This window comes from Tachypleus tridentatus, chromosome 2 (assembly GCF_004210375.1).
Source record: "Tachypleus tridentatus isolate NWPU-2018 chromosome 2, ASM421037v1, whole genome shotgun sequence".
Lineage (NCBI taxonomy): Eukaryota > Metazoa > Arthropoda > Merostomata > Xiphosura > Limulidae > Tachypleus > Tachypleus tridentatus.
Window position 1 is genome coordinate 50,494,718 of NC_134826.1, and position 20,049 is coordinate 50,514,766.

The following is a 20,049-nucleotide window of genomic DNA, read 5'->3' on the forward strand; positions in this document are numbered from 1 at the left end:
TTCTCAATGTTCAATGCTTAAAACGATTTTTATCCATATGAATTTATTTGAAGTAACTTAAAAATCAAAATGAATATTCTATCGTTTCACTGAATTCTGACTATTGTGTTGTTTTATTGTAACTGAAACCAAAACAAATTCTATGTTGAACGAGTACACGAAGCCTAATTTGTTTTACTTTAAAAATAAAAATTTTCTGCATCGAATTTACTAAAACGTAAAAAAATGGAAAAAAAGCTCACTTACGCTTACCTACAATATTCTAAATTTCTTAAAATAATGTTCTCTGTCTTCCAGAAATGGTAAAAAATAAAAAAAACACATAAGGTTTTTTTACTACGTAATGGAGTTATCGTCAAAATGTTATTAGTCGTTGCGAGAAGTTTATCTGTGGTACAAAAAGTGAAATACCTGACGTTTTTTCCAAATAAAATAATTTAAACAAACGTGAATCATATGGCTCGGTCTAATGTAATTATTGCAAACAGGATTTTATAACTCTACTCGCCAAAAACTAAAGAAAAAAAGCACCTTAGTTTAAAGGTTAAACTATGAAATTTTTTTATACGGCAGTGAATCTTTTTCGACGGAGAGTGTATATTTACCCAAGAACTACGACCTTGAACGAACTTCATCTGTGTCTTTTCTACTAATTTCTTGGCTAACATATCTGTAGAACTTGTTTTAATCTGACGTTTATTCGACAAATGACGTCACTGTCATCGTACAAATACCGACAGTTGTAACTAAAACTTGTTATTTACAGATAACACTTTCAGGCTTTCCGATGGTGAGACTCAGTAAAATAATTATCGTTTCTAAAACTTATCACTGGTGTTTTCTAGGACTATGCTTATTGCTGATAGCTCTGACTCAGGGTGAGTTTTTATTTTCCTAATATTTTTGCTATGGAAAGAGGAAAAACATTTCACTTGAATAAAAGTGCATGGTCTTATCGTGCAAGATACCATCAGTTCACAAGTTATTTCTATATGACTGTTTTAGTTATTGTAATGGCATTACACATCATGTTAAACATTCCCAACACACACAGGTAATTAAACGTCTCATTGATACCGGAATAGTGTTTTTCTTTAAACGAGCAAAATATATTCATTCTCGCCCTGAATTGATGTTAATTAGACCTTGCTACAGAATTATATTATAGTGTATTAGAGAGGTAAAACACTTAAGAAACATGTCTTTTATACGTGCATTTAATGGTGTCCCTGTTTTCCATTAGTTTGTTACCCAAGAAACAACGAAGGTTATTGCATTAATCTCGGGGATTATCAAGGTAATGATCATTTTATTTGAGTTTCATTGGTCAGTTCAATCCCTCAAGGAAAAGATGAAAGACAAATGAATCTGTAAGCTGACTTCTGATTGGTTGAACATTGGATATAGAATATACTTTCTTCTACGTTCTTTACGTGTAATGAATGATACATTAAAGACCGGAAATAGTGGGATTACGGTATTTGGAGTACTTTAACTATCAGTTTTGCTATCACTACATTATACAGGATCTCAAAGTCATAGAAAAATTAAATTAGTTTAAAAAAGACAAACAATTATGTCCTGCTGGAGTGTTTCGGAATGTCAATAATACCAATGGAAGGTGCACTATGTCTAATTATATATTATTGGCTACTTTGAGTTTCAAACCGTTAAGCATAAAGCTACACAGTAGACTGTCTGTATTCTTCTCACAACGGTTTTAGAAACCAGGCTCCCCCATCAGTGACATGTCTGTGGACTTATACTGCTAGAAACCGGGTTTCGATACCCGTGGTGAGCAGAACACAGATAGCCCTTTGTGCAGCTTTGTGCTTAATAACAAACAACAATTAGAAACAAGATTTTTAACTGTGAGGAAGTTTTTGTTTACTTCGAATCTTTAACTCTCTTTGAGGAAAATACATGTTTCGTACATGTTTTTAAGCTATCTTTAAGTTAGTTTCTTTTATTTTGATATATATATATATATATATATATTAATGCAAGTTATATTAGATATTTCGTCTCCTCTTTTGTTTTGGGTTTGAGGGTTCACATTGCTAAAGTCCGGGTAAACTGACTTAGTCTTTCTTTACTGCAGCCACGTGACAAATAACAAAAAGAAAAACACGTCTCGGTCTTGATTTTGCTGTTGACAAAAACATCCAATCGTGGTTTCACTGAAGACTACTCTTCAGATATATTGTAGGGTTTATTTAATCCAACTAAAGTAAGCTTTCTTATAGTTTAACACAACGTTCTTCGAGCCTCGCTTTTAGCCGCGGCAAGACGGCTTATAAAATGTCTCTAAGTATTTTGTTTTGTTTTTTAAGTACAAACTTTTAGTTCAAAGCTTCGCAATGTCTTCACCGATTTAATATATAATTACAGTTTTGGAATCAGAAGATCAAACCCTTTTGACTGATGTATTTGATTACGCCCAAAACATCATAAATTAATTTAATCAAATTCTGCCTAAAACGATCTCAATTAAAAGACAGACTGATAGAGATCTTGGTGAGTAATAAAACTAAATCAAATATACGTTTGGTATTGCTGGCGCACAAAAACATAGCTAATACAAAACGAGAAAAGGGCCTCGTAGATTAATTTACTATTATCCTGCCTTAAAGAATTTCAAGTTACGCGGCTATTAAGAATTCCTTCTTGTTTACATATTATAATTTTCACACCAACCCGTTGTTACAAATAATATTTTTTTATTGTTTTAAGATAAGCTTTGTTTGTTTGGATTTAAGCACAAAGATACGCAATGGGCTTTCTTTTCTCCGCACACCATGGGTATCGAAACTCGGTTCCAAGCAGAGTGAGTTCGCAGACATACCGCTGTGCCAGTTGAGGACTTTTATGGTAAGCCTACAGACTTATAACGCTGAAAAACAGGTTTCGATACTTGTACTGGGAATACCCATTGTGTAGCTTTGTGCTTGAAAACAAACAATTATTTTATATAGAATCAAATTTTATTTTATCAATGTGAAGCTCCTTTGGAGGTTAAAATATAGAACAAGTTATCTGAAATCGTATAAAGCGTTTATCTGTCAATGCTGTGACGTCATGGTACTCTTGTCTCACTGTTAATAAGTGTAAATACTCGTCTGTTGTACCCACACTTATTTATCTGTGCAGTGGTACGGGATATGTCGAGTTAGCCATTTGTTTGTTTTGCTTTAGCTCAAAGCCAATTTAGGCTGTCTTCTGTGTCCACCGTGGAAAATTGAACCCCGGAATATAGCGTTGTAAGTGTATGTGTAATCGTACTGCCGTCACGTGGGACCCACTGTTAAATGTCTTTTTGCTTGAATAAAGCTTAACTTATTTTGGAAATTTGAAGACGCATGTAGAAGAGTTATTCATGTCCACGCTACAAAACATTACGTCACTAATGTGAACTCTCGTTTAGAGTACAAACTGAACAACGCCACAGAATGAACAAACCTTACCAGGAACTTTCATAGGTAGCAATAATGCATAGGAATTTCTTTGCTATTTCAATTGTAATTTAGTTTCTCGTGTGTTTTGTGTAGTTAGTTAAGAAGTGTAGAGTTATTTATGTTTTCAATGTTTAACTTGAAAAAAAAAACACGATAACAAATACTAATACGACTACCTGCGTACTAAAACAGCACAGGTAATTAGAAATTCCCAAAGAAGGAATTTTCAGTTCAAACGCCAACCTCAAAGGTCTTGTCGTCTGAACAACGGTCAACGTGGAAGATGCTTTGCAATTAACGACTGTCCTGCTGCCCTGGAACAGCTTAAAACGGCGTATTTCCCAAAATATGCTACTGGGCAAAGATAGTGCCAGTTGTTTGTTGTTCTCAGAGGAACGTTAACAACTTTCGACAACCCACTTCAGCCCCCGGGAAAACCGGTAGCAGGTTGGGAAGGATCCGACCAGCAGGTAAGATACAATTTCCCCCGCTCTATTAATATAACATGTTTATTTCAGCCAGCTTTTACTTTATTTATTCAACAATGGAATTGATAAGTAAGACCCATGTTATACACGAGATTATCTTAGAACAGTAAACGGATTTTATACCTGTACTTCCTGGAATAAATTCCATGATTTGTTACCATGGTAAAACAAATTATCATCTACTTATCCTGGTAATTATTTTAATGCCAAGGCTAAGGAATTACAATCGCATTTGTTTTGTTTTTTTATCCTTTTGAATGATTAATTTCCATATCTTACAGGCAATGCCAAATCAGGAAAATTTATACAAAACTTAGAGGAAACCCGAATAGCTCACTGCTTTGTTTATAAGAAAAAGAAACAGACTGGAGAACAAAATCTCGTATTACGCATTACCTTCATGCACTAAGTTTTTACCCTTATGTCTTCGATTTTACGAACTTGTTCACGTGTCAGTGAAAATGAAACAATATTTCACGTGAATTAAAGAATACAAAAAAAACTTTGAAATAAAGTTGATACAAAACCACAAATTTCCGAAACTTGGTTTCAGCGTAAACAAAGATACACTACGCATTTAAGTCTCTACTTTTGACCACTAGAACTGCAGCTCATTGTCAACAGCGCCCAGCGCCAACTCTTAGGCTACTCTTGTTTGAGCAGTTAGTGAAATTTTACTGTTATTCTTATAACGAACCCACAACCACAAAGTGAACACTCGTTTTCGTGGCAATGCCTGGGCCGAAACGCGAATATTTGGGTTTACAGTTTAGGCACCATACTAGTAGCTAGGCCACGCTTTGTCCTTTAACACAAACGAGGTAAAAATAGTTTTTTGCAACGGAAGAAAAGGAAACAGTTTAACTTCTAATTACATAAAACATGTTTATAAAAGAAATTTCTCATAAAATAAAATAAGATCTAAGGTATAAAACTAATGAAAATAGTACAAATAAGTATCAAACTATTGGTTTATTAACTTCACACACCCTCATATATAACCGAAGCTACATCCACGCGTTAGACAAAAGAGACTGTATAGTGCAGGTATTATTAATTCATTTAATTTGTGAGTGAATATTTAATGACTTTTGGTTTCTTTTTTTTACTAATAAGAGAGTTAAAAGCAGACGATTGTTGGCAATTGTGTTTGTAAGTTATTGATGACTAGGCTGTTGAACGTCGCATCCAATCTATTAATGTCGAGGATATAGAGATTTATAGAAGGTCTTAGTGTTAGAGGTATAAATAGTGGCCAGCAGATGAAAAAAAAGATTGGGAAGAGAGCTAAAACTAAAGCGGCGTGAAAGAGAGTTTCGATCAGAGAAAATTAGAAAATATAAAGTTAACAGTGTTAGGAGTGAATAGCCAAACGGTTGATATATTAAATTGAAATTAACAGTTTAATGACATTTTAAGAGAATAATTTCTCTTGTCAAAGGTTGTTCTAAAGCAATTGCACCTGCTTGTGTAGACTTTAACAGAAAGCAGACGTTTTCTTTTTGGAAGTATGCCAATATGTGAAAAACAGACGTTTATTGGAAGTAGGCCTAAATACGAAAAAGGAGACCAGTATCAGAAGTTTAGGATACAACTGCGGCAAGTCACGAGGCAATATTAACTAATAATACATGAATACAGTTGTGATAAATGAAAAACAAAAGATACAGAGAGAAGTAAATGGAATAAGTGAATTATACACTTATGGTGTTTAAGATTAAAAATAGAAAAAAATAGTTTGGCTTGCCAAGTGAATTCTAAAGCATATGAATTGGTCTGAGTGGACTTTTAACAACAAGAAGAGAACTGTCTAGTATTTAAGATGAAACTATAACATACATGGTGTAAAAACCTTTGTACATACATTTAAATTGTTTCGAATATATATATTAAAAAAAAAAAAAGTGTAGTGTGTGCTGTTCGTTTATTGTTAAATTTATCACCAACAAGTCACAGACAACTCCCTTGGAAGAATCCTTAACCCAACACACCCATTTATTTACATTAATATATATATTACTAATACTCAGAAAGTAAATTTCAGACAACACGTATACGTGTGGGTACACACACACACACACACATATATACCCACCACGCCTTTTACAATAGATGGGTCGAAAAATTGTCACTCAGATTTTTACGTGTCATGTTTTTATATTATTTTACTTTCTGCATAGTGATTTAACAGCAGTTAATAAACATAATGCATTTATAGTTAATAAGTTAAAATGTTTGATTGTTGGTAAGCGCGATTTTAAAACAATGGCCTTTCCTTCTTTATTCACAACGGGTATCAAAACTCAATTTTTAACCCTGCAAAATTATTGCTCAGCCATTGCAGGGCAAAAAATTATGACATAACTTAGTATGTGAAAGTGTAAAACTAATTAGATTTCGGAATAAGGTGTTTTTTTTGTAGTCAGATAATACGGATTTGGCCAACTTTGTTTTTATGTTAAAACTCATTTTCATACTCTTCTCATTTTATTCTCCTTAAAGTATGTGGATTAAAAAAAAAAGGAATCAAAATCTCGTCCCGTTACATCAACAATCTACATCGCATTGGAAAGCTGTCTTTAGTGGCGGAAAAGAACAATTCTGATACAATACCGTATATTCCTGGACTGTTAGCGCCATCTCTCGGACTGCATAACAGGAAGCGAAGACAAGTCTTGTCAACCGAAACAAACACAAATCACCGGGTTCTGAGCACGCAGTCAGCTGTCGGAGGAGAACCTGCTATAAAGGGAGCCTGGCCTTGGATGGTAAGAGTATATGTGTGTTTTCTTATAGCAAAGCCACATTGGGTTATCTGCTGAGCCCACCGATAGGAATCGAACCCCTGATTTTAGTGTTGTAAATCCATAGACATACTGCTGTACTAGCGGGGGGTTGGATGGTAAGAACTCAGAAAGAGAACGGATACATTTTCGCATCAATTCGCTTAAGAAAAGCTAAGAGAATCTTAACATTTTGTAGTGGAAGCTGCTACTTCATCCATTTAAATAACTAATTAATGAACATTTAATAACTAATTTTTATTTAACTTTTCTCTATTGTGGATAGAATATTGTGGATTATTTAGTACTTCAGAAATATAAAACAAGTCCTAACAAGTCCAACGAAATGTGGTGGATTCCAGCTCGATTACATCAAACACATTCTGTTATTTTGTATTCTAAAGACGGCTGAAATGGATAATAAAACGTTAATTACAAAACAACTTTTCGACCTTCTTAGGTCAATTTCAGGTTAACAAAGGTCGTTACGAGTTTTGTCACTTCGTTATTTCCCGAAGTTTGTCATCTATTGAATGTTTGTTTTTGTTTTGCGTTTTGATATTATAGATTTAGTCATTTAATTTTATTATTGTACTGAGGAACCAGCGTTATTGGAAACAACTTCTGATTTCTTTTCGGACAGGCCTCAATCTTGATTTCAGGAACAAATCGATTCCTTTGTGGTGGATTTTTAATCGACGAAAGACATGTGGTTTCAGCAGCCCACTGCTTTGCTGGTATCAGGTACGAATTATTGGTTTTGTTTTTTTAATATTACACACATAAAAAACAAGTGAATATAATTAGTTTCGACACTTTTGTGAGGTGGTAAGTTCTAGCATTAGTTTATTTGTTAAAATTCGCGTAAAACTAACCGAGGACTGCCTACCGTTGCCATCTCTAATTTTGAAGTGACTTGACTAGCTTGTCTGTTTTTGAATTTTGTGCAAAGCTGTACGAGGGCTATCTGCGCTAGCCGTCCCTATTTTAGCAATGTAAGATTAGAGAGAAGGCAGCTAGTTATCACCACTCACTCTTAACTCTTGGACTACCCTTTTACCAACGAATAGTGAGACTGATGATAACATTATACCGCCCTTACGGCTGAAAGAGCGAGCATCGTTCTTGGGATGGAGATTCGAACCTGGAACCCTCAAATTACGAGTCGAGCGCCCTACCCACCTGGCCCTGCCGGGTAGCTTTGACTAGAAAGAAAGCAACCAGCGAACATTATCTACGATCAACTCTTGCCAGTGCGTGTAGAGTGGAATTTCAGTTTGATATTAAACGTGTAATATATACATTTTTAGCGGAAACAGGACACGATTTTGAAAAATCAGATCAACTGTCCATCACACTTATCACTAGGTCACGGTCATCTGCCTTTAGAGACAGGTCGCTTTTTAGCGATGTCGAAACTGTAAATTGTAAAGTGTTGAATCGCAGTATCATTTTCATTATATGTTTTGGCTGCATTTAGGCACAAACTATGGGCCATATACGCTCTACCCATTATGGGTGTTGAAACCGATTTTCAGTGTCGTGAGTTTGTAACTACAGTTAAGGCACCGAAAGGCTTCACAATAAACGGGTGTAGTTAATGCATTAATCTTCCCCATTCGTCGTTTTATACTAGGAAATAAGTTGTCCACCTTCCTAATACTGTCTCGGTATTTTTCTCTAAAGAATGTGAAAACAGTGTAATGAAACAGAACATCATAACTTTCCTACCAGCGTTGAGTCAGTTGTAAACTTCTTAAGGCTGTGTGGACCTAATAATAGGTAGAAGTAATTACGTAAGTTACTATAATCCTTGCATTGTATTCATAAATCATAACACGAGATTCTTCAACATGAGTATGAATACGAAGCCACGTGATTACCACAATAAGCCTAACGTTATCCGAAACAATAAATAACATATTACAGTGCAACAGAAATTTCTTTATAAATACGCCGAATTATTTACGCGTAACCCAGATATATATAGATCCTACTAACCTTTGATTATGACAAGTACTTGTAACAGTTTTCAAAACACATCCTAACTGTAAACGTGTGTTGTTTGTTTTATCTATTATTATTATTCAATTTGGAATTTAAATTCTCTTTGCTACTGGTATTTAAATAACACTTCAATGTCTTTTAAAACGTGTTCTTATTAAGAGTAAAATTGGAAAATGGGTTATCTTCTCTGTGTCCACTGAAAGGATTAGACTTAGAATTTTAGCTTTGTAAGTCTCAGTCTAACTGCTGAACTATCAGAAGGAAGCAGGAGATAGATGAAACGCACCTAAAAGTCAATATCACATTACTACAATGAATTATGGGTAAAAATTCTCGAATAGACCAGAAATTCTAAGCTTAGTTGAACGAGTTACCTGCAGATATTTCTTTACGTTATGCTATCGAAGACCGTATTGGTCAAAGATTGTTGACATTTGTTTCTTTTCGAGTTAGTTGATATTGAAACATGTTTCTGAAACGTTATTTACTTTGTATCTTTTTTCAAGGTCTAATTTGGTTAAACACGCACTTTGTATATTTCTTTTATGGTGTACCCAGTGGTCATAAGATCATTTGACCACTTTAAAATGCCACAGCTAAGATATCGTAAAACAAAAGAAGGTGATTAACCTTTTTATCAGCACGAGAGACACGCTGATGTGACAGAAAATAGCTGGTAAATGTCGCCGCGAAGGGGAAGTAAGTGTAGCCACAATTTACACAATTATTCAAATAATAAAGATCAAAACCTGACAGGTTACTGGTTATGAGGCCTTCTTAATATACGTGATCACCCGGATGTTAATCAATCACAATCCTTGCCGAAAGATGCGATCCGACGTGAAGTCGTCCACAGTCCTCAGGTTATGTTACTTCTGCCTGCTTTCAACAGCATTTCTTATGTAGAGATATGTAAAGTGGCCAAAGGGCTTTAGGCCATATCCTGTATAAAGACATCAACTCAAGACCTCGAGCACTTCTTCAAGACCGTACTTTCCTACTCACCCTTCAGTGACACTCTCAGGGTTCCTCTGACAATTGTAATAATCTTTACAAGTTTAAGAATTTCTTTAGAGTGTTTAGCTGTATATGATAATTAATTAACACAAATCATTATTGTAAATTTGTCTGATAACGCTGGTTAAACTTACCATATATTACTTTAAAACCTGAGATTTAAATGCCAAAAACTGCCAAATTTTTAGAAATGAATTAATAAAAACTGTTATAAAGATCACATTTGTTACTTCTCATGTCCCCCGCTACTACAGCGGTAAGTCTCCGGATTTACAACGCTAAAATCAGGGGTTCGATTCCCCTCGGTGGGCTCAGCAGATAGCCCCATGTGGCTTTGCTATAAGAAAACACACACACGCTCCCCTCACGGGGAGCCATTTCGAATTTTTTACTCTATGTAGGACCTAACATGACCAAGTCATTAGGGCGCTCGACTCGTAATATGAGGGTCATGGGTTCGAATCCCCGTTGCACCAAACATGCTCATCCCTTTAGCCGTGGGGGCATTATAATGTGACGGTCAATCCCATTATTTGTTCATAAAAGAGTAGCCCAAGAGTTGGCAGTGGGTGGTGATGTCTAGCTGCCTTCCCTCTAGTCTTACACTGCTAAACTAGGACAGCTAACGTAGATAGCCCTCGAGTAGATTTGTGCGAAATTCAAAACAAAAACTTTAACCGAAACAGCTTATTAACATAAACAAAAGATCCATTATTCAGTTCTCGATCTCTTAAATAATTCCCGTCAAAATCATTAAAAGAGGAAACATAATTATCCAGCGTCGTTAGTTTGAGGGCGCCTGTAACTATAGTAAACTTTATTTGCATATTTGTGTCAGAATTCTTTGTGCAAAGCAACACAAAGAACTAGCCTCGGATAGTCTTTTCTAATTTTGCCTTAATAGACTAGAATGGATATAACTAACGTATAGTATTAATCGTCAATTACGGTCTGACCGAATAGTTGGATTAGACATTTATTGTTACAGCACGACCAGTACGACGTGTGTATTTTTCTTTGTAGCAGGTTGCAAACCATGTATCCTAAAATTCAAAGTCCGAAGAGACTAGCATCTAAGCATCACCCGGTCTGAATCACCATGTCAGTCAGTCCTATTATTCGATTAACGCATATAAACGATAAGCGAAAGGCGTTATTTGGTTTCCAGGTATTTGTTAACGAGGTTGGCATGGAGATCATATCCACATTAAAGAGTTCTGCCTTCATTCACGATATCAGGATTTAGCGTTTATAAAAACCAAAACAAAAGCTTGCCAGTTGTAACTCCAAAGTCCTCATTTCTTTTACCTCCAAACCTTTTATTGCACCCCCTCCTTCTCTTCTTCTCTCCAAATAAACATCTTATAAAAACCATTCACTAGTTACTATTTCTCTGATCAGCCGTTTTAAATTAATATTAGGCATACCTAAACCTTAGGTGTCTATGAATAGACCACAAGGACATGTGTGGTATAAGATGTCGTTTAGGTTGAAATTACCAACATACATAATAATAATAATAATAAAACACAATGTCGAAAATCATATGTAGATAATAAACTATATAAAAGCACTATTGTAAGGCTAATAAAGATAGAAGAATTAAAAATAGGAAGTTTATACAGCAAATCCACATAGGGCTATCAATCTGCTGTGCTTATACAGGGAAATCGTACCCCTGATTTTAGCGTTGTAAATCTGTAGACTTCCACTATTCTCAGTAGTCACGCCACTTAAATTTTTTTTAGACAGGTTTAAGGCTAATTAATCTATGAGACCTTTTTTTCTCTCTCTCTCTTTTCCCCTTTTATTAGCTATAGGCCCGGTATGGTCAGGTGGGTTAAGGCGTTCGACTCGTAATCTGTGAGTCGCGGGTTCGAATCCCCGTTGCACCAAACATGCTCACCCTTTCAGCCGTGGAGGCGTTATTATGTTACGGTAAATCCCACTATGCGTTGGTAAAAGAGTAGCCCAAGAGTTGGCGGTGAGTGGTGATGAGTAGCTGCCTTTCCTCTTACCTTACACTGCTAAATTAGGGACGGCTAGCGCAGATAACCCTCGTTTAGCTATGCGCGAAATTAAAACAAACAAACAAACAAACAAACGTGTTAGGTATATTTTTGTGCACCACCAATATGAAGCTTGAGGCGTGCGTATACTCGATTTAATTTCAGTACTTCCCAGGTTCTCTATCAGCTTATCCTCAAATTGAAACTACATTAGGCACGATTGGAGTACATTAATCTATGAGATTTTGTTGATGGTTAAATATGTCAATCAAAAGGGTTTGACCTCCTGAGTCTAAAATTGCAGTTAGATCTCAAACCAGTGTAGAGATGACAGAGCCACGAGAAAAAAAGTTTGTACTTGAAAAGATAAAAAATAATAAGTGTTTTATGAGCTGCTATGCTGTGGCTAAAAGAAATTCAATATGCTTTGGAAGTAATAACGATACAATTTAAGATATTAATTTAGAAATACAAATTAAATTAGTGAAATGTTGATTTTTATTTAATAACAACCACTGGTTACTTTTATTTAAAGTTCCTATATTTAACAACATAAGTATAGGTTATGTTCATGAATCTTTAATCGTTTTCTCGTAACATAAACTCAAAAACAAAATGAATGGACTCCTCTGTTCCAGTTAACGTTCCTCAAACTACGCGTGTAAACTCTGGGGAACTAGGAACAGCAACAGTCGAACTAGATGATACAACTGTCATGAATTCTACTTTTCCTGCAGTTGGTTCCTGATACATATATGGTTTGTGTGTTTGTTTTGAATTTCGCGCAAAACTAAGCAAGGGATGTCTGCGCTAATCATACCTAATTTAGCAGTGTAAAACTAGGGGAACTCGGCTAGTTACCACCACTCACCGCCAACTTTTGGGCCACTTTTTACTAACAAATAGTGGGATTGACCGTTACGGCTGAAAGGGCGAGCATGTTTGGTATGACGGGGATTCGAAACTGGAACCCTCAGATTACGAGTCGAGTGCCTTAACCATCTGGCCATGCCGAGCTCGATACATCCATCAGAGGACCACCAGAGTTGCCCTGGTTAAGAGAAATAAGACCTTGTGTATACCAATGTCACCCTGGTGTTAAAATTACAAACTACAACTTTCATATGATATAAAATTTTAAAAAATAACAGAAAACACACCAACAAAGTTCGTACTCTTACATTAAATATAATTCATCACTCTTCTTATATCAACGTATTACACGGCAAGAGCCTTTAAGCCTAGAGCTAGCTACATCTTGATAAAAGATGAACATTCAAATAAATGGCTCCATATGCAGAGAAGGTCGTATATCGAACAAAACGCTTTTTGTTTTGTTTTGTCTTTTGAGTTTCGCACAAAGCTACTCGAGGACTATCTTTGCTAGCCGTCCCTAATTTAGCAGTGTAAGACTAGAGGGAAGGCAGCTAGTCATCACCACCCACCGCCAACTCTTGGGCTACTCTTTTACCAACAAATAGTGGTACTGACCGTAACGTTATATCGACCCCACGGCTGAAAGGACGAGTATGTTTGGTGTGACGGGGATTCAAACCCGCGACCCTCAGATTACGAGTCCAACGCCTTAACCCACCTGGCCATGCCGGGCCTCGGACAAAACGCATTGCACATAACATTTTTCCCTTGCGGTTACCAATGCCATTTCTATATATTTTCAGTAAACATAACCTTTGTATTCACAGTCTGGGAGTCATATTTATTGTAAGCCACGCTTGACCTTTTAACAGAAAAGAAAACAAGAATGATTTTCTATAAGCGAAAAATGGTTGACAAATTGCCACTCTTAAAAACGCGTAATACACTTGTTAGGAAATTTCCCACACTATTATAAAATAAAAACTACCTAAGATATAAAACTAATTGACTCCCAGTGGTACAGCGGTATATCTACGGACTTACAACGCTAGAAACTGAGTTTCGATACTCGTCGTGGACTGAGCACAGATGACCCATTGTGTAGCTTTGTGCTTAATTATAAACAAACGAAACTAATTTAAACAATAATAGATTAGAATATGAGAAGAAAATAAATAAGTTTATAATAGATGTATTCATTTGTTATTCAGGAAGTTACTTATCCATGAAACCGCTAATTTTCCTTCGCTGAAAAGTTTCATTATACCTGATCCATTATGCATCTCGCTAGTAGTTATGTTAGCTAGTCCATTTGTTCTTTTTTCGTCAATTAACGAACTTCTAGCTACGCTTTATATTGTTTTACCAGCTTTATATGTCCTCATATAAATAAAGCTACATACACATACATCACATACAACGACTCAGACAAGTCGGAACGTTTCGCTTCGAAGAACCCATTGTGAGACTATAAAGTTTAAAAGGGAATTTAACGAACTTTACTGCAAGGTTAACATAATATAAATGTATAACATTTTGATTATTCACCATAAGGAAACTAAGACTGTCCACCTACCCGATTTGAGTTTGAAAACTGTTTACCAGGATGTTTTTGAGGATTTGTTTGAAAATATTTACCAGTTTCTTAGGATTAGTTTGACGACTGTTTACTAGAATATATCTCAGGATTAGTTTGACGACTGTTTACTAGAATATATCTCAGGATTAGTTTGACGACTGTTTACTAGAATATATCTCAGGATTAGTTTGACGACTGTTTACTAGAATATATCTCAGGATTAGTTTGACGACTATTTACTAGAATGTTCCTAAGGATTAGTTTGACGACTGTTTATTAGTGTTTCTCATGACCAGTGTGAAGACAGCTATAAAATATAAAACAATAAAATAGTATTTTCTTACAAAGCCCCGTCCCAAGTAAGTCTGCGAGTGTTTTTATTACGCTATAAAAGGATTTCGATACTCATGGTGGGCACAGCACAGATAGCCCCTTGTATAGCTTGGTGTGTAACTACAAACGAACAAACTCGCACTGCGATTCCGTTAGTGTTAGAAATACATAAAATCCGGAAAAACGACATGAAACAGTTATACGAATAAATATCACAACAATAATTCAGGAATTATGGGAATATAACCGTAATACAACGAGACACCGAGGTCATTCGTCATATTTATCAGGAACCTTTTTCTCTTTCCGCTTAGAAAACGCGTGTCACAGTACAAGATTCGTTTGGGTCAAATAAACGCCAAAGAAGGAAGGTTACACAGTGTGGAAACGATTAAAGTCCACGAGGGCTTCAGACCAAGGGGATATTACAACGACATCGCTCTGTTACGTCTAAAGAACAGCGTAACATTTACCGATGCTGTGACACCAGTTTGCTTGCCAAGTCCAACCCTAGCTCGACAAAACTTGACAGGAATTCTTACGACACTACTTGGCTATGGAGATCTTTTCTATGGTAAACATTCAGTTATGTGTTATCTTCTCTTAAGGTTAACAATCACATCTCGAAACGGTGAACACTAACTGTATTTACAAATCAGGGAGAACAGCAAATAGTACTTGCTTGGTTGAAATATTTCTAATATAATTGTGTATCAGTGATTAAAAATAATAAAAATATTTTCTATCTGATCGCAATATGTTATGTCACTTGTTAACTGAAAAGGAATGTTATTCGACGAATGTTTCATTTTCTTTTCAGATATTGTTCATAGACTTCAGTTCGACAAAAATCAATGAATGTATCAATATTTCGTGGTTTTCTCTCGTACCATCTCGACACCAGTGATCTGAAAAATCATGTTCAGGGTCACATGTGATAATGCCAACAGTGCTGGTGCTTATAGAGGGTGGGTAGGAGGGGCAGTGTTTTGATTGGTTGTGTCAGTGTATTCGCAAGACGGCTGGTATGGGTATTATAACTTTAATTAAAGTAAAGAATAAAACAACGTTTCGACCTTCTTAGGTCATATTCAGGTTAACCTGAATATATCCTCATGAACACACACAGGAGTGAGATTTGGTAGTGCTAACTGGAACTTGGTGTTGCCTCGTTTTGGAACTCTGAATAGAGTGCTTCTGTATTGCTTAGCTCTTACCGAATTTTCTTACTTTTTGCATTTCATCACAAAACTTCCATGGACTGATGGTTATGGCGATCAACTCCAAATCGATGGATCACGGGTTCAAATTTCAAAATATGCCATTTTCGCCCTACCAGTCGCGAGTCGTTGTAAAGTTACGGTCAATCCTACCATTCGTTTGAAAAGAGTAGCCTTAAACGTGGGAAGTGGACGGTTTTAACTAGCTCCTCTATCTGGTCTATGATTAAAATTAGGAGTGGCTAGCTTAAATATCGCTCGAGTTGTTTTCGTCGAAATTCAATAAACAAACAAACGAGTTTGAAGTACATAGTTTGGTTTTGGTTTGTTTTAAAATTCGCGCAAAGCTACACGACGGATATCCGCGCTAGCCGTCCCTAATTAGCAGTGTAAGACTAGAGAGAAGGCAACTAGTCATTACCATTCACCGCCAACTCTTGAGCTGCTCTTTTACCAACGAATAGCGGGATTGACCGTAACGTTATAACGCCCCCACGGCTGAAAGGGCTAGCATGTTTGGTGTGACAGAGATTCGAATCCGCAAACCTCGCATTACGAGTCGGGTGCCTTAACCACCTGGCCATGCCGGGCCATTTGAAGTACATGAAAAGGTTCTGTTTGTGTTTTTAATTTTGCGCAAAGCTGCTGGAGGACTATGTGCGCTAGCTGTCCATAATTTAGCAGTATAAGACATGAGGGAAGGCAGCTAGTCATTACCACCCACCGCCAACTGTTGGAATACTATTTTACCAACGAATAGTGGGATTGAGCGTCACATTACAACGCCCCCACAGCTGAAAGGGCGACATGTTTGATGCGACCGGGATTCGAACCCGCGACCCTCAGATTACGAGTCGAACGCCTTAACCCACCTGGCCATGCCGGGTCTACATGAAAAGGTACTTACAGAATAGTTGCCTGGTACGTCATGTACTCCATGTGTTTGTAGTGAACTACACAGCTACACAATGGGTTACCTGTGTTCTGCCCACCACGGGTATCGAAACCCTGTTTTTAGAGGTGCGAGTCCGCAGAAACCGCTGTACCACTAGAGAGCTTTAGATACTGTGAGGCCAAGTCTCGACAAAACTGTAATATCTTTAGTTCTTTAAAGATACATTCGACACCGCAACACACATACATTAACTAAAGTTAACGTTGGAAACATAGTATAGATGAAGCTAAGTTTTAACAGTAACATGTTCATAATTCATTAACTATTTCCACAGGAGGACCAACTGCTGATGTTCTCCAAGAAGTAAAAGATATTCCTATTGTATCTACTGAAGTCTGTAATAAAGTCTACTCTCACTTCCCTCGTTCTCCTTTCAATCGAGGCGTCACCAAAGAATTTATCTGTGCTGGACTGCCAGAAGGTGGGAAAGACGCTTGCCAGGTGTGTTTGCTAAATAACAGCAGAATCATTATTGGTTTCTAACTCACCTTTGTACGTGACCGTTGAGATACAGGCGAGTTCATGATGTTATACCTGTTATTCTCATATTGATTGTTTTGATTCCCCTCGTCTGTATCCCAGTATCTTTCCTACATCTGTTTCTTAGAATTATTTTTCCCAGTATCTTTGATACATCTATTTCTTAGAATTCTTTTATCCCATTATCTTTCCTACATCTGTTTCTTAGAATTATTTTATCCCAGTATCTTTGATACATCTGTTTCTTAGAATTAGTTTATCCCAATATATTTGGTACAACTGTTTCTTAGAATTACTTAATCCCAATATATTTGGTGCATCTGTTTCTTAGAATTACTTTATCATAGTATCTTTCGTACATCTGTTTCTTAGAATTATTTTATCCCAGTATCTTTGGTACATCTGTTTCTTAGAATTATTTTATCCCAGTATCTTTGGTACATCTGTTTCTTAGAATTATTTTATCCCAATATCTTTGGTACATCTGTTTCTTAAAATTACTTTATCCCAGTATCTTTGGTACATCTGTTTCTTAGAATTACTTTATCCCAGTTTTTGGTGCATCTGTTTCTTAGAATAACTTTATCCTAGTATGAAAGATACGAAAGGTATATCTGTTTCTTAGAATTATTTTTCCCAGTATCTTTCCTACATCTGTTTCTTAGAATTACTTTATCCCAGTATTTTTGTACATCTGTTTCTTAAAATTACTTTATCCCAATATCTTTGGTACATCTGTTTCTTAGAATTACTTTATCCCAGTTTCTTTCATACATCTGTTTCTTAGAATTATTTTATCCCAGTATCTTTGGTACATCTGTTTCTTAGAATTATTTTTCCCAGTATCTTTCCTACATCTGTTTCTTAGAATTACTTTATACCAGTATCTTTGATACATCTACATCTGTTTCTTAGAATTATTTTATCCCAGTATCTTTGACATCTGTTTCTTAGAATTATTTTATCTCAGTATCTTTGGTACATCTGTTTCTTAGAATTATTTTATCTCAGTATCTTTCGTACATCTGTTTCTTAGAATTATTTTATCCCAGTATCTTTGGTACATCTGTTTCTTAGAATTATTTTATCTCAGTACCTTTGGTACATCTGTTTCTTAGAATTACTTTACCTCAGTACCTTTAGTACATCTGTTTCTTAGTTATGTCATCCAAGTACCTTTAGTACATCCGTCTTTTATAATTATTTTTTAAAATTAATATTAATTAGTAACCACAGTACACTCAGATACAACTTGTACTCGTACATGAAAATAAGTCTTAGAAATAAACGTTTTTATGGCATAAACCAAGCATTAACTAAAATATACGTATGACTTTTCGTATTAAACAGGGCGCAAATTGCAGCTTTGAAGTTGAAAATCACACAATAAATATTAATGTTCTCCAAGCCACAAGATGTTATCTTCGTTTACGAATATTATTCAACTGTTCAAGTATAGCATCTGTATAAACGTGTATATAATGATTATTATGTAGGGAGACTCGGGTGGACCACTCATGATACAGGAAGACGATGAAAGATGGGTGGTTGTAGGAATTGTTTCATTTGGCTATCGATGTGCCGATCCAAACTACCCAGGAATATACACGCGCGTATCCTATTTCATGGACTGGCTAGAAAAGAGCATTGGACAGCTAGCTTCCAACAGATCTTAGAGAACAGTCCTACAAATATGGTTCCACAATTTTATTGATTTATGTTTAGATCAATTAAAGTACATTGTATGAAATTCGTGTACAGTATGTTAAAGTTGAAATATAAATAGTTAACATTGGTTAAGTTGATACTAAAATACCAAGCTTAACTAATCGTCGAAAGTATGTTATTTCCAAATAATATAGTATTTTTCTTATACCCTAAAAATCAAATATTATAACAAGCATTTACAGAACAAAAATTGTATATTCTATACGTACATATCGCTTGAAATTAGTATTAATACGTTGTATGATTTATATTTTGTTAATATTTAGTTGTAAAATAAATAAATGTAAGAGATATATTTCGAGTTGTGTTTGACAAATAAATGATAGACGTTAACTTGGGTTTTAAAGAAACAGGTACTCTGCCTAATAGTAAAATATATTTAATTTACTGGATATAATACTAGAACGTCCTTTTCGATACACGGTATATATCTTTTAATATTCATAATATTAAACTTACGATATCGTTCCTGTTTAGGCCTAGCACAGCCTTGTGGTTTGGGTGCTCGACTAGCAACTTGCGGGTCGCGAATCCGATTCTTTTCATCAAACTCGTGTTTTAAGCCGTGGAAGCATTATAATATGATGGTGAATCCTACATTTTGTTGGTAAAAGAGTAGTTATAAAGTTGGTAATGAGAGGTGTCAACCAGTTGTATTTTCCCTAATCTGTCACTTCGAAATTAAGGACAGCTAACACAAATAGCCCTCGTGTGGCTTTGCTCGAGATTAGAAAAAACAACAGAAAAACAAGCAAACCATTCCAAATGAAAATCTGTATACCGGATACATTTAATATACCCATTGTATTTTCTGATAATATGTATTTCTAATTTGGATACATGTAACGTTAATACTATTAAAATTTCAAACTTCTTTCTTTGTGGTACTGGAAAACAACTGATAAAATTAATATCAAGTTGTTTACGGATAATATTACCAATACAGATATTGGTAATCTACTCAATTAATCTAATGTACCTGTTTGTTGTTTCTTCGAATTCTAATTGAATTGTCTAACCTAAACAACAAGGAACTTATTGCGATCTAAAGAGAGATAACAGAGAGGTAAAAATGTTTCTCAGGACGGCTGGTATGGGTATTAACACTTTTACTAATAA

General features: G+C 35.6%; 1 protein-coding gene and 1 long non-coding RNA gene across 8 annotated transcripts in view; one reads left to right on the forward strand and one right to left on the reverse strand.

The window, feature by feature from the left end:
• The window catches only part of LOC143243775 (uncharacterized), a 65,842-nt gene that overhangs the window by 35,033 nt on the left and 10,760 nt on the right, over window positions 1-20,049 (reverse strand). The window lies entirely within an intron of this gene.
• LOC143243769 (clotting factor B-like) lies at window positions 738-19,283 on the forward strand. Of its 2 annotated transcripts, none has more exons than XM_076487387.1 (6): window positions 738-878; window positions 6,446-6,711; window positions 7,370-7,470; window positions 14,862-15,121; window positions 16,997-17,163; window positions 18,699-19,283. In XM_076487387.1, exons 1-6 carry the CDS (start codon window positions 788-790, stop codon window positions 18,876-18,878), a joined length of 1,065 nt encoding a protein of 354 aa, XP_076343502.1. In that variant the 5' UTR covers window positions 738-787; the 3' UTR covers window positions 18,879-19,283. The 2 variants fall into 2 exon arrangements, with proteins under 2 accessions (XP_076343502.1, XP_076343503.1); XM_076487388.1 differs by lacking the exon at window positions 738-878 and adding an exon at window positions 3,788-3,925.

Excerpts from the sequence above, each read along its gene's own strand:
- LOC143243769 (XM_076487387.1), top strand. The coding sequence starts at position 788 with ATGGTGAGACTCAGTAAAATAATTATCGTTTCTAAAACTTATCACTGG. Across the intron at positions 6,712-7,369 it reads AGGGAGCCTGGCCTTGGATG|GCCTCAATCTTGATTTCAGG; the intron begins GTAAGAGTATAT and ends CTTTTCGGACAG. Across the intron at positions 7,471-14,861 it reads CACTGCTTTGCTGGTATCAG|AAAACGCGTGTCACAGTACA; the intron begins GTACGAATTATT and ends CTTTCCGCTTAG.